Raw genomic sequence first — 15,951 nt, 5'->3', positions numbered from 1 at the left:
AACAGAGTTTCAAAATACACAGGAAGAGGAAACGGCTGAGTGGCCTTTTGCGGGTGGTGGCAGAAAAGACCCTAAGAGAAAGCCATCGTCAGCATGAAAGTCTGGAAAAACAAGAATCGTAAGATGCTTACATGATGGACAGACAAATGATAGGTGTAGGGAAAGAAGAGAAAGAAAGAGGATTCAGTGCAGATGACATGGTAATTGAGATTTTCGGAAAGAGATGACAAGTAAACTGCATCAAACATCTCCAAATCAGGTGTGGCTGCATTTGACTGGCAGCTTTCCCTGAATGTGCTAATTACACTCATTTGTTCTCAAATAAATTAGCTTATTTGTCAGGAGGGCTGAGGTACTAGGGTCTGAGAGAGTGTCCTCCCTCAGTGAGCAGGTGGGTAGTTCTGTTTGAATGACAGAAAACTCATGACTATAGAGCAACACAATCACTTTTTATGAAGGTTTTTGGATTGGGTCCTCAGCTGTATTTCACAGCAGAAACTGGATCAGAAGCCTGGCTAAGATGAAAACGACCTGAATGTCCACCAACAGATGAACGGATAAGGAAAATGTAATCTATACATACAATTGGGTATTATTCAGCCATAAAAAGGAGGAAAACCCTGCTATTTTTGCAACATGGATGGACCTCGGGTGCATTACGTTAAGTGAAATAGGTCAGACAGAGAAAGACAAATACTATGACAAATACTATGATCTCACTTCCATGTGGAATCTTAAAAAAATAAAAAAGAAAACCAAGTTCATAGATATACCAAACAGATTGGTGGTTGCCAGAGACAGGGAGTTGGGGGGTGGGTGAAATGGGGGAAGGCAGACAAAAGGTACAAACTTCCAGTTACTAAAAAAAAAAAGTCTTGGGGATGTAATGTACAACATGGTGACTAGAGTTAATAATACTGTATTGCATATCTGAAAGTTGCTAAGAGAGTAGATCTGAAAAGTTCTGCTCATAAGAAAAAAATTTGTAACTGTGTGTGGTGACGAATGTTAGCTAGACTTATTGTGGTGCTCATTTCACGATATACACAAATATTGAATCATTATGTGGTACACCTGAAAACTAATATAATGTTGTATGTTCATTATACCTCAATTTAAAAAAGACAGAGAAGGTGGCAGCAAGATTAACAGTGATACCCTCCTTTGTATCAGTCAGGGATAGGCTAGGTTATGTGGCAATAACAAAGAACCCCAAATCTCAGGGGCTTTTAACAACACAGGTTTATTTCTCAAGCCCACTGTGGGTTGGCTGAGGCTTTGCTCTGCATCCCCCGCACTCAGGGACCCAGGCCGATGGAGTCACCATCTCAAATCTTGCCAGTCACTGTGTCAGAGGAAAAGAGAGTGAGACAAAACACACACACTGGCTCGTAAAACTGCTCAGAACGATGTACATCATACCTACTCACATTTCACTGGCTAACGTAAGTCACACGGCTGTGCTGAATCACCCAGGAGCTGGGGAGGTACAATCCTACCATGTGCTGGTAGAAAAGAAGGAGGAGAAGAAAGAGAAGGGAATGAAAGAGTACATGCGTGAGCCGCCCTAACTACCCCAACCATGCATTCCACAACTTACCCACCTGCCTGTCACGTGGCTGTCACTCCTGGTAGCCCGCACCCCTCTCAATGATTCCCAGACATCTCTGCCCACCTGGGCACCACAATCTTCAAGTCACATTGTGGATGAGATGATCGGTAACAGTGCTTCCAACTTGACTTCATAATCATAAAATAAGGGAAACACAGAGCAGAACCTCTGGGAGGACCTAGCCCAGAGCCCCTCTCTTTACAGGTGGAGAAACAGGGAGTCAAAAGAGCAACCACGTGTGGGAGACAGAATTCTAAGACGGCCCCCAAGATTGCCACCCCCTGGTGTGCACACTGCAGGATCTCCCCCCTGGAGGGTGAGTGGACCTGTAAACAGGATGGGATATCACTTTAATGATTATGTTACTTTACATGGCAAAAAGGATTTTGTAGATGTAATTAAGATCCCCCGAGTTAACCAAAAGGGAGGTTATCCTGGGTGGGCCTGACAATCTGAATGCCTGTAAAAGAGACGCAGCAGCAACAGGCACTCTCCTGCTGGCCTGGAAGAAAGCAAACAGCCATGTTGTGAACAGCCTATGGAGGGGGCCACCTGGCTAGGACCTGGGGCAGCCTCTAAGTCAGCAAGGAAATGGGGACTTCAGGCCTACAACTGCAGGACCTGAATTGTGCCAACACCCTGAGCGAGCTTGGAAGAGGCCTCTGAGCTCCAAATGAGAACACAACCCCAGCCAACACTTTGATTTCAGCCTGGTGAGATCCTGAGCTGAGAACCCAGCTAACCTAGGCATGACCCATGAAAACTGTGAGATTAAAAAAAATTATTTAAGCCACTAAGTTTGAACTAATTTGTTACGCAGCAATGGCACACTAATATGCCATGGCATTGGCGGGTTCTGCAACTTCCTTCCCTGGGGCTTCTCTGCTGAACTCCACCACCCACCGGGCATGCCTTTGCAGCTGGGAAGGCAATCAGACTTCACCCATGAAGCCATCAGGAAAACAAGCTCAAATCAACACCCATCATTCTCTCTTTTCTTGCACTCTTTGCTCCATTCAAACCATCTCACACATCAATGACAAGGGAATCTTTCAGAAACACTGCTTTCTCCCATGCCCTTCCCTTCTCCAAAACCAGCAGCAACTCCATTCTCTTGCCTGGGAACATCAATTCTGGGCTTCTAATCCCAGTATCCAAGGCCTTCCAGCTCTTTGTCTTGCTCTCACTGAACACAGACTCTCCAACCTAGGTCTGAGGGTATCTGCATGGCCCGTCCTACCTGCCCGGATTGCTACCCTCTGTGCCCTTCCCTAGCCTGCTCCCAGAGGCATGACCCTTGCCCCATGGTCCCTGTTCATCTGACGGGTCTTTAATATCTCCCCCACCCCCCAGTGAAATAAAATCACCCCCAGTGAGTCCCGCTCACTGTACTCTCATTCTCCGACTGTTACATAACACCTGACACAAATACAAGGCATTTCTGCACTTGACTCCATCCAATAATAAACCGTCACAAGTATCACATCATTTAAATCTCTTCCTGCCAAGATTTCAAACTCTCTAAGGGCAATAACTATGGTCACTCCAGGTGCTACATCCAGAATCGGAAAAGGCATTTGTAGTCATAGCTAACTGGAAACAACCCAAATATCTATCATCGGGTGAAGAGATTAACAAATTTTTATTGCCATTCAATGGAATACTGCTCAGATTAAAAAAGGGAATAAATTATTAACAACATGCTATCATGTGGATGAATCTCAAAAACATTATGCTATATTATTTATAATAATACTATATTATTTATTTATATAAAAACCTAGAAAAAGCAAGGCGAATCTATATTGACAGAAAGCAGATAAGTGGGTGCCTGGGGCAGGGGTCGGGGGAGCGTAGCAAAGAGGCACAAGGGAACTATTTAGGGTGATGGGAATGTTCTGTATCTTGATTGTGGTGGTAGCTACATGAATGTATAGATTTGCCAAAACTCATCAAACTGTATACTTAAAATGGGTGTATTTTAAGTCAAATTATGCCTCAAAGTTGACTTTAAAAAATTCTTTGTATATTCCGAGTCAACTCAGACTTTGTTGGACACATCACAGGACATACCTTTCGGAAGTGGAGATCTGCACGTGATTTGTAAAGAGGAAGCCTAGGAAAATGCCTACAGATAGATGCCTGTTCAGACACCGGTCCCTAGAACATGGGTAAATGTGTCTCTCCCACACAGATGAGCTCCTAGGCTGACAGCAAAGTGTCGCTTAAATGGTGAGTTAACCAACTTAAAGAGGCATTGCTCAGCAACAGAAGCCCAGAAGGAGAGGGAGAGGAGGACAAAAAAGGACATGTGTTCAGCAAGAGAGGCCTGGATTTGGAGGTTCAAAGGGCATCTGTCCTCCCCACAGCTCTCCCCACGTGGTGCAGTGGGGCAGGGCTCTTGCAGAGGCCTCACCCTGACCCAAAGGAAGAACCTTGGGGACCAGCTCCACCCCCCTGCTCTGAATCCACATGCCCCAGACACTAGCCTGGTTATAGTCTGACTTCCAAAGGAGCCGGGTCCTGGAAAGGGGCATAGGGCTTCCCACCAAAGAAAGGCATCCCTGTTCGCACCAAGTGCCGGAGGGCCACTGCCCGGGTCATGCTGTCTCATGTGGCCTTTGGATAGCCAACCACGACCCTTTCTTCCTGCTGTCACTCAGGACACCTCCCGCAAGATGAGGCTTGGCAAGGGCAGCAGCTGGAATGGGAGGAGAAATCAGCAGGGCTCCAGCCCCGGAGAGAGCCAGAGAGAAAGAAAGCAATCCCTTGTTTGGTAGGAAAGAGCTCGCGACTAGCACGCTGACTGTAAAGGACTGGAAACCAAGTTCTGAGGTAGGAAAAGAAAGGGAGTGTGCTCAAGGGCTAGTGCTGTGGGAAAAGCGGAGAGACGAGCAGAGGGGCCTGGGAGCCAGGGAGCTAGGAGGCAGGAAGAGGAAGGAAGAGGCTGTGAGCTCAGCCGTGGCCGTGAGCAGCAGCAGAGATGGAAAGGGGAAGAGAGGGCCCTAGAGGAAAGGAAGGGGAGACAGCTCTGCTGGCTAGTGCTGGGGGCTGCGGGGACACAGGGCCTGTTTACACACAGGGCTGCCGGGCGGTCCCGCCACCTGACCAAACCCCCGATGTTCCCCTTTTCGCCCAAATCCCGCGACACCACCTTGCATCAGAGCCCCCAGCCCCACTCATCAGCACTGCCCTGACCCCTGTCCGCAACCCAGAGCCTGGGCTCTGCTCTCCTCCCACAGGCCAGGACTCACCTGCCCCTCCTGGGGACGCTGCTGGAACTACCCTCCTGCCGCCCCCTTGCTGAACCGCGTGGAGACGTGCTCAGTCGCGGAGAAGCGACCCAACACGTGTTAAGTGTGTACTATCCTAGACATGTTCATTCCGACTCTCATAACAACCCTCCAAGGGAAGCAGTCCAATCTCCACTTGGCTGTCAGAGAACCTGGGCTCAGAGGGTTGACCTAATTAGCCCAAGTCCAAACAGCTGGTGAGGGGCCGGTGGGGAATGAAACCTTCCAGCTCCTCTCTGCTGCTCCCAGGTGGACTCAACTACACATCCATTCAACTCATTTCCCTGATTAAAACCCTCCACTGACTCCCCATTACTTAAAGCAGTGTTTTTCAATGTTTGTTTTCTTGTGGTCACAGTCTACCTTCTCCAAAAAATGTTTACACGGACACTCACCTACCACCTTGACAACGGCAGAGCTGACTCGGTGTGCGCGGGGCTGAGGCCCAGCACCCCGCCTGCTTTCCTAGCTGCCACCTCCATCTGAAGTCTCACCAGCGTGCCAGTTTAAGACTGAAACTCCTGACCTGAGCCCTGGCCTCTTCCTGTGATGAGTGGTGGGACCATCCACTCAGGGACCCAAGGGCCAGCTTCTCCCCATGTGCTCCCTCACCCTCTGTAAGAAGCAGCAAGCCCTCTGATGTGCCTTCTCCATCTCTCCTGAGCTGACCTCCTGCTCTCCATCTGCACCGTGAGCACCAGGCACCCAAGTCCAAGCGATTACAGTCTCTCACCTGGAATAAGGGTGGCACAGCCTCCCCGCTTCCACCCTTGCATCCCAAAAGTTCGGTCCGCTCCCCACACAGCGGCCAGAGTGAGCCAAAACAAAACTCCCCGCCAAAGTAGAAGGCCACCCTGACATAGGAACTTCCTGACATTTGAATGGCATTGTCACTCCCCTCTACCCTCAATCAAATATGGCCATGTATTTCCTTCTTACTTTTATTTAAAAAAAATTTTTTTTTTGTATAATCTTGAGTTGAAACTATCAACCAAAAAGTAATCTGAGAGTCAGAAGAATGGGATGTGACCTGTTCTTGAATTGCTGCATGACCACTGAGTTTCACCAGCCACAGAGCAGAGTTCATAGAATCTGCTCTTTCTCTTGCCTGCAGCTGTTATGGAAATAATTTGTGTAAAATATTCAGAATTAATTACAAAGAACATATACATCTGAAGCACTCTTATGTTTCACTGACATGAAATAATAAATATGGCTATATGGACATCTGGTTGACAATATGATGTTCTAAGATCTAAAACAAATCTGATGATGTCATTAAATACCTATCTTTCTACTTTTACTTGTATTTAGGACAAGGTCCCTCTCAAAATCTATATTTATTCACGGAGTTGGCCACATGGTCATATAAATCATAAGAAAATTTGGAGCAGATGTTATTGGGTAGCTGGAATTCTGTTAAGACTGCATTTTAATGGAAAAATGACACAGAGCAGACTTCCTACATGTTTCACAGATAGAGTAATGTAGCTACTTGAAAGGACTATTTATATTCTAGATAGGTTGACTTTTAATCAACAAATGTGACTGCTTATTGTCTGCTCTTGGGTGAGTCAGACAGTGGGGTATGCAGGCGTTTCCGGGCAGGAGGGGAGTTGGGCCACCGCACGAAGGTTTTACGGTACTTTCTCTGTCAGTGTGTCTTGGGCTCTGTCTCCTCTTGCTGGCTGGTGGAGATGTTCTAGGGCCTTTTCACAGTAGCCTTCCATGGCCCTGCAGCCTCAGAAACTTTTGCCTGAGAGGGAAGTGATAAATGTGAGCTAAACCTGAAACCCCACCTAGTACAGAAAACAACTCTTCGGCTGTGTACATTTCAAAGATTTTTGAAATCCTCTGTTTTGTTGGTGTTTACTCCTCTGAGTCTGTTTCATCTGAAGTCTATGTTTTGAACCCTGTTTGGAATAATTTTTCAGACGTGATTTTCTAGGGTTGCAACATGTCCTTCTGAAGACAAATGCCTGTGCTTCTGAGATGCAATAGGTGATGTTCCGCTTCATGTGGCCTCTGGCTCCCTTGCTTTTATTCCTCCCTTTCAAGTTACTGACTGGAGCATCACAGAGCTGTAGTCCAGATTTTCTACTTTTTTCTGTAACTTGGAAAATGAAGAGGTAAAGCTACAGTGTTCAACATGGGAGGTCTGGTGGATAAACGGATTGGAAAATGACTTCACTCAAACAATGACTCAGTCAGATTTTCTGACATAGAATAAGGTGGTTTAACTCTGCTTATCCCAAGTTAGGTTACGTGTTCTGAATAACTGCAAACACCATCCTCAGTTGGGCAGCTATCTGTGGTTTCAGGGGAGAGATGGGGTAGGTGGGCAGAAGAAGAAGGACCGTACCAAGTGCCCCCTGGGTGCACGGTGGGGTTTCAGGATGGGTGGTGGCTGAACGCGCCTCTCTCCCTGCACTGAGCACCTGGGGGCCGAGGCCTCACCATTTGTGTTTTCACGGGAAGACCCTGGGGTTGGAAAGGCAGCCACAGACCCAGCACCTGCCTTGTGCCACCTGAGTAGCCTGGGTTCAGCCTGGCAGACTGAAGGACAGACGAAGAATGACAAAAATGCCATAAATCGGAAAATCTTTTCTGGTTGCGGTAATTACAAGGATCACCAAAAACAGAGTAGATGTTATCAACTTGTTTTATATAGAGAGACTTGCACATGCCTATTACGATTCACGCCGAAGCTAGACCATGCTGCCCTTGTCATTTTATTGCCTCAAATATTTACTGAATACTTACTATGTACTAAGCATTTATGCTCAGTGACATGTGACATCCTAAATAAGCAGATTTCCATGTTGTTTTCATCAGCACAGTGTAGTATTTATAATATATTGCTGGATGAAAAAAAGTAGTTTGAATCACAAAAGGACACACACACACTGTAAGAACATTCAAAAATATAAAATGTTAGCGATAGCTCTTTGGGTAATTGGATAATGGGCTATTTTTATGTTTATACAGCATTATAAAAATATATATACCACTACCCAGGATATGTCTAACTCCAGCTACCAGGAAAAAGTCCTCCCAACAATGAATTATCGACAACTAGCAAGGGCAGCATGTTATTTGTTTCCGTGATGACACAAATCTTTACCGACTGGTCACTTACTGCCCTTGACATTGGAAGATGGTTGCTCTAGATTTCTACCTCTTAGGAAGCTCCCACACTTAGGTCCTCTTAGATTTTTTTCATAGTTCCTTTGCAGTACACAGTTCCTAGGCGGACAAGTATGGTTCAAATCCCGGAGAACCCATATGTCAGGACCTAATTTGTTTTGACATACTGTATGTGTAAGAAAACTGAATTGACGTCAGTTTCAAAGCCAACACGAAAACCAGACCTTCCTCCAGAAAACTGCATCACGCTATTGCTTTTAATCTTTTCACTTGGGCCAAGTTGAGACAAGAGACATCCACTCCAGGTAATTCCAAAGGCACCGAGGCGTACAAAGACACCTGTGGCTGGAACCCTGAAGACTCCAGTGAGTAGCACTGGGGATGCACCACTGGTGAGTGATGGCCACGCACTTACTTCTTATAAATACTGATTGTGTTAAGTAAGCATTTTTGGATTTCATAGAAAGGTTTCTATCTTAACATATTTGCAGAATTCGCAAGAAAAACAATATTTGGTGAATTAGGGATGACCACAGGTCATCTTACTGCAGGGAAAAAGGTGTGTACTTGTCCTAAATGAAATTTGATGGTGTTATGAGTCATGGATACACCCCAAAGTCACGTGACACTTTCATAATTATCCACAGTCTGAGAAATCCTGTCTCACTGTTGCTATAAAGTTCAAGGCACAAAGTGTATGAATATTATTTTTGCTTTGCAGTCAACCGGTGGAAAATACCAGTTTTCAATTTGGACCAGCAAAAGCGTATCTCTAAATTATGCTTTATCTCAGCATAAATTTTCTTAACTTGTTTGCTAAACAGGGTAACATTGCCATGGATACTTTCCACTGCCCTATAACTTCTGTTACACATTCTGACACTTTCTTTCAAAGCTACCACACATGCTACCAACTGAACACGTTAGCATGTCATTTGTTCTCAGCATGGATGGGAAATCCAGAGAAAAAGCAGTATAAAAATATGATGAAGAGAGAGGAAGCATAAAATAAGGAGAATGAGAGGGGTGGAGACCCACAGCGTGACTAAGAAAATGTACTAGGGTGACTTAAGCCTTTCGGAGCTCAGGTAGCCTCCATGTTTTGTCTAATCAAAATCACTTCCTATGAGAAGGGACGGAACAGATGGAGATGGAGAAGTACGTTTAATTGAGCTAGCTGACACGGGGAGAGAGGAGGAGAGCTGTGGCCCACAGACAGGATGGGAGACAGGCTTCTCTCTACTCACTGAGGAGGGAGCTACGCACCAGCCACCCCTCGCTACCCCACGGTGCCACGTGCAGAGGGCCCGTGCTCAGCTGTCAGCTTCCCCACACACCTGAGCTGTGTGCAATGGAAATATCTGCCCTGCAGTCGCTTCTGAAACCCTGGCTGGGAACGGACCATTCTAGATTCTGTGTTGGGCTCATCAGAGAGGCCGACAGGACTATCGATATCCATTCAGATACCTCCTGCTGGCCTGTGACAGAGAGGCTGCAGGTGAGCACAGCACAGGAAAGACAAGTGTTACTGTCACCTTGCTGCCTGTATTCCCTCTTCAACGTCTCTGAAATCTGCCCACTTCTCTCCAGCTCCGCTGCCAGCTAAGGCCCGGCTGCTAACACTGCAACGTCCTCCTACCTGCCCTTCCTGGGTCCTTGTTGGCCATCCTCCTAACCAGAGTCCTCACTGAGCCAGGGTTCTCTTCTCAAAACACAAACCCCATCACGGCTCTACTCTGCTTAAACCTTCCAGCGGTTTAAGACAACCCAAAGTCTCTCACGTGGTCTATAAAGGCTTCTCCGCTCCTCCCCACCGCCTCCACCGTGGGCTCCTCTCACCTGTGCGTCCCTCTTCCTCCTCCGGGACACACTGGGCATCTTCGTGTGGGGTCATGGCACATGCTACGCCCTGCGCCCAGGCGCCCTCCCTTCTCTGCCCCTGGTGTTGCCCCAGCGCCAGCCCCCTCCCATCCCCGGCCCTTCTTCCAGATCTTGGCTCAGGCATTACTTCCTCACAGAAGCCCGCCCTGACCCTCAGTCTAGGCCAGGCTCCCTTGTTATCTGCTGTAACAGAACCGTGTTCTTTTCCTTCATAGCACATACTGCAGTTTGGAGAGACATTAAGCAACTAATCACACTGCTGGGACTATGGCTCTTCCCCTGGCATATCAGCTCCACGAGAGGAGGAACTGCTTTAGATTCACCTCTTTATCCTTAGCTCCCAGGACAGGGCCTGGCACTCAGTAGGTGCTTGATAAATATGCTTATTCTCTCAACTGATACCCACTAACCTAGTCATACACCAGCTTCTCAACCTCCACAACCAGCAGTGCTGAGCAGACGACTTTGATCTTTGTTATGCCCGTCTCTCTCTTATATTTTACCTCCAAAGAGCTGACTTTGTAAAAAAAATTTAAAATCTAAGACAGATGCTTTCTTTTACAGATGACTCTCTTGATAAATCATGTTTAGAACAGAGAATAGGAGAAATAACAGGGTCTTATTTCTTAATGTCTATCTGCCGTCTCGAATTGACAACAATTTGTCTGACCTTTAACTGTCTGTCAGCAGGATGAGACAGCTTGCCCACACCAGATCACAGACAATTCAAAATGGGCCCAGGTCAGAAGCCAAAACCTTGTCAACAAAGGTCCCTCTTCCAATAACGCCACCTAGAGCTGACTGTCCTCTCTGCCTGCGCAGCCTGAGGCAGTCACACGACTCCAAACCAAGTACAAGCAAACAGGTCCCAAGGTGCTGTCCTCAGCCATCTGCTTCTCAGGAGCCACAGTGTTGGGACAATACAGGTCTTCTTAATAACAGTGAGAGACATGAAAGCTTAAAGCCACACCTGGCCATAATGAATATTACTGTAAATAGTCCTAAGTGATGTTAATGCACAAGAAGGAATCCCAGAGGATCTCAGCTTAGAACATGCCTAGCAGATAAGCAGGCCGAAAGCATAAGTATTTCTGTTCTTGGACTGATTATAGGGAGCACATGTTGACCTCGTACCTTCCTTCACAGAGCATTTGGGGAAGTGGGCGTGAGTCAGGAACCCATCTTTTGGCTAATTAATTTGGAAACAGAGAGATACAGTGAGTGGCCCAAGCTCTCAGAGTGGGCCAGAGGCCAAAGAACTCACTCTGATCACATCCAGTTCAGGGTTCCTTTGCTCAGTCCACAATCACAAAAGGGTCTTACAAGGTGTGGCCCAGGGACCACCTGCGTCAAAACAACTCCAGAGAGTGTGTGGAAAACACTTTGACTCAGAACCCTCTGGGGATAGAATGCAGACATATGCACGGTCAACAACCTTCTCAAGAATTCTGATGTCCACTAACATTTGAGAACCACAAAGCTGAACTTAAATTTCTGCCTTGACAGCGCACATCATTTCCAAGTTTATTCTTCAATCTGAATTTGTGACTTTTTGGGATAAGGAGGAAGAAGGATGTAGAATGAAACCCATGGTGTTCTTAAATTTCCTGTTTGAAGTCCCTGGTACTTGTGTTGAATAAAGGGACTTCTACATTATGAGGACCTGGGAGAGGAGTGTATTGCTAAAATTAGAGGAATCATTTTAAATGAGGGAAGGGCCTTCCTCTCAGTGCCCTCTGGTGGAACTAATCCAACCCACTGCTTACACTTAGAGTCTGAAAAGACTTCACAGCCTAGGGGATCAAGCAGTGGAATCCAGGGCCTGCCAACTGGAGGAAGATAGAAGTGATTCCCCTTGCTTTGGGCTGGGACACGGAAAAGCTGCACCCCAAGAGTAGAGGGAAAGAGAAGTAGGTAAGCTTTTTCAGGGACTATAGCACATCTCATTCTTGGACTGAGCTTTTCCGAGCTCATCCTGGCTTGCTGGGATGCTTAGGGATCTAGCAAAAGCAAACATAATTCCTCTCTGGAATTATAACCTCATCTTAGTACTCTATTTCTACAAAAAAATTTTGTAAATACAATGTCCAACACAAGATTAAAAACAACCAGAGCCACTCAAAGACAACATGAGAGAAAAACAATAAAGAGAAGGAACAGACCTGAAAAGGCTTTAGACATTAGAGTTACCACACAAACTTTAAGGTAACTCTGCTATATATATTTAAAGAGCTAAAAGACAAGCTTGAGAATTTTTGTCTGATAACTAAAAATTATTTTGAAAAAAGAACCAAATTTAAGTTTTGGAAATTAAACATACAATAACTGAAATCAATAACTTAATGAGTGGGTTTAACAGTAGATTAGATATAACTGAAAAGAAAATTGGTAAGACAGTTTAGAATATTGTACTTAAATTGTGATTTGTAGACCAGCAGCACTGACATAACCTAGGAGTGTTTTTTTTTTAAATATAGGCACACCTTGGAGATATTGCAGGTTCAGTTCCAGACCACCACAATAAAGCGAGCAAGTAACACAAATTTTTTGGTTCCCCAGGGCATATAGAAGTTATGTTTATACTATACTGTTGTCTACTGAGTATGCAATAGCATTATATCTAAAAATATAATGCATATACCTTAAAAATACTTTATTAAAAAAATTCTAACCATCATCTGACAATGCCACAAAACTTCAATTTGTAAAAAATGCAATATCTGCAAAGCATAACAAAGTGAAGTAGAATAAAATGAGGTATGACTGTAGACTTTTATCTTAGAATGGTTTTAGATTTCAGATAAGTTGCAATGGTAGTACAGAGTTTGCATATAACCCACACCCAATTATTAACATATTACATTAACATGGCACATTTATTACAATTAATGAACCAATATTGATATGTTCCTACTTTTTTCCATTTAGTAGTTTGCTTAATGCAAATTTAATGAAGTTATAGCATGATGGAAAGAACATGGGCTCTAGAATCAGATAGACCCGAATGTGAATCTGGGTTCTGCTCATAACCAGCATGATGATACATTCCTACTGACTAAAACTCATACTTTATTTATACTTGCTTAGTTTTTACTTATTATCCTTTTAATGTCTGGGAGCTTTTTTAAATGTGTGGAATCTAAGCCCCCACTACAGACCTAGTTAATCATAATCTATATTTTTAAAAGATCACCGGGTCATTTTAAAGACATTAAAATTTGAGAAGTATTGGTTAGAAAAAGGAAAATTTTCAGACTGAAGCATGAACAATAAATAAATAATACAGAAGAGAGTGTAAGAGGAAGAGTAAAGACAATAAATATAGACAATGAGATGCAAGTCTTATATAAGAAAAATTGCAGTCTGCAAAGAAGATTACAGAGAGAATGGATCAGAAGCAATATTTTGAGACCATGGCTAAGAGTTTTCTAAAACTGATAAAAGATATCAAGCCACAGATTCTAGAAGCTCTAGGAACCCAAAACAGGAATGAAAGAAAATCCACACATGGGGGGGACCTTCAAGATGGTGGAGGAGTAAGACCTGGAGATCACCTTCCTCCCCACAAATACATCAAAAATACATCTACATGTGGAACAGCTACTACAGAAGACCTACTGAAGGTTGGCAGAAGAGCTTAGACCTCCCAAAAGGCAAGAAACTCCCCACGTACCTGGGTAGGGCAAAAGAAAAAAGAAAAAACAGAGACAAAAGAATAGGGACGGGACCTGCACCAGTGGGAGGGAGCTGTGAAGGAGGAAAGGTTTCCACACACTAGGAAGCCCCTTCACTGGCGGAGATGGGGTTGGGCGGGGGGGAAGCTTCAGAGCCACAGAGGACAGCACAGCAACAGGGGTGCAGAGGGCAAAGCAGAGAGATTCCCGCACAGAGGATCGGTGCCAACCAGCACTCACCAGCCCGAGAGCTTGTCTGCTCACCCGCCAGGGCGGGCGGGGGCTGGGAGCTGAGGCTCGGGCTTTGGAGGTCGGATCCCAGGGAGAGGACTGGGGTTGGCTGCATGAACACAGCCTGAAGGGGGCTAGTGCGCTACAGCTAGCCGGGAGGGAGTCCGGGAAAAGGTCTGGAGCTGCCTAAGAGACAAGAGACTATTGTTTCAGGGTGTGCGAGGAGAAGGGATTCCTCCCCCATCTGCCCACAGAAAGCAGAGCACCGCCTAAATGAGCTCCAGAGACGGGCGCAAGCCACGGCTATCAGCACGGACCCCAGAGATGGGCATGAAACGCTAACGCTGCTGCTGCAGCCACCAAGAATCCTGTGTGCAAGCACAGGTCAGTATCTATACCTACCCTCCCAGAAGCCTGTGCAGCTCACCACTGTCAGGGTCCCGTGATCCAGGGACAAGTTCCCCAGGAGAACACACAGACATGGTGAGCCTCAAGCTGTTGCAACGTCACGCTGGCCTCTGCCACCGCAGGCTCGCCCCGAATTTCAATTATAACTACCGTACCCCTTCCTCCCCCTGGCCTGAATGAGCAAGAGCCTCCTAATCAGCCGCTGCTTTAGCCCTGTCCTGTCTGGGTGGGAACAGAGGCCTGAGGGCGACCTACACACAGGGGTGGGCCAAAACCAAATCTGAACCCCAGGAGCAGTGCGAACAAAGAAGAGAAAGGGAAATCTCTCTGTGCAGCCTCAGGAGCAGTGGTTTAAATCCCCACAATCAACTTGATGTCCCCTGCATCTGTGGAATACCTGAACAGACAACAAATCGTCCCAAAATTGTGGTGGTGGACTTTGGGAGCAACTGTAGACTTGGGGTTTGCTGTCTGTGACTGATTTGTTTCTGATTTTTATGTTTATCTTAGTATCGTTTTTAACACTTGTTATCATTGGTGGATTTGTTTATTGGTTTGGTTGCTCTCTTCTTTTTTTTAAATTATTATTACTTTTTAAATTTTAATAATTTTTAAAAATTTATTAGTCTTTCTTTCTTTTTTCTCCCTTTTCTTCTGAGCCATCTGGCTGACAGGGTCTTGGTGCTCCAGGCAGGTGTCAGGCCTGAGCCTCTAAGGTGGGAGAGCCGAGTTCAGGACACTGGACCACCAGAGACCTCCCAGCCCCATGTAATAGCAATCGGCAAGAGCTCTTCCAGAGATCTCCGTCTCAACACTAAGACCCAGGACATATTTAAGACCCAGCTCCACCCAACAACCAGCAAGCTCCAGTGCTGGACACCCCATGCCAAACAACTAGCAAGACAGGAGGAACACAACACCACCCATTAGCAGAGAGGCTGCCTAAAATCATACTAAGTTCACAGACACCCCAAAACACACCACTGGATTCGGTCCTGCCCATAAGAAAGACAAGATCCAGCTCCACCCACCAGAACACAGGCACCAGTCCCCTCCACCAGGAAGCCTACACAAGCCACTGAACTAACCTCACCCACTGGGGGCAGACACCAAAAACAACAGGAACTATGAACCTGCAGCCTGAGAAAAGAAGACCCCAAACACAGTAAGTTAAACAAAATAAGAAGACAGAGAAATACGCAGCAGATGAAAGAGCAAGGTAAAAAACAACCGGACCAAACAAATGAAGAGGAAATAGGCAGTCTACCTGAAAAAGAATTCAGAGTAATGATAGTAAACATGATCAAAAATCTTGGAAATAGAATGGAGAAAATACAAGAAACGTTTAACAAGGATCTAGAAGAACTAAAGAGCAAACAATGATGAATAACACAATAAATGAAATTAAAAATTCTCTAGAAGGAATCAATAGCAGAATAACTGAGGCAGAAGAACGGATAAGTGACCTGGAAGATAAAATAGTGAAAATAACTACTGCAGAGCAGAATAAAGAAAAAAGAATGAAAAGAACTGAGGACGGTCTCAGAGACTTCTGGGACAACATTAAATGCACCAACATTCAGATTAAAGGGGTCCTAGAAGAAGAAGAGAAAAAGAAAGGGTCCGAGAAAATATTTGAAGAGATTATAGTCAAAAACTTCCCTAACATGGGAAAGGAAATAGTCAATCAAGTCCAGGAAGTGGA

At 45.5% G+C, this 15,951-nt stretch overlaps 1 protein-coding gene across 1 annotated transcript in view; it reads right to left on the bottom strand.

The window, feature by feature from the left end:
• Positions 1–439: 439 nt before the first annotated feature.
• LOC309623972 (F-box/LRR-repeat protein 21) overlaps positions 440–15,951 on the bottom strand; it is a gene marked incomplete at its 5' end in the record, with an annotated part of 58,366 nt that continues 42,854 nt past the window's right edge. Inside the window, one exon of the mRNA XM_082381431.1 lies at positions 440–6,661. Coding sequence (XP_082237557.1) covers positions 6,648–6,661 — 14 coding nt within the window. The 3' untranslated portion in view covers positions 440–6,647. The remainder of the gene's footprint in view (positions 6,662–15,951) is intronic.

This window comes from Balaenoptera borealis (genome assembly GCF_965194805.1).
Source record: "Balaenoptera borealis genome assembly, chromosome: 2".
Taxonomy (NCBI): Eukaryota; Metazoa; Chordata; class Mammalia; order Artiodactyla; family Balaenopteridae; genus Balaenoptera; species Balaenoptera borealis.
Note: the sequence above shows the minus strand (reverse complement) of the source record. Positions and strands in the feature narration are given on the sequence as shown.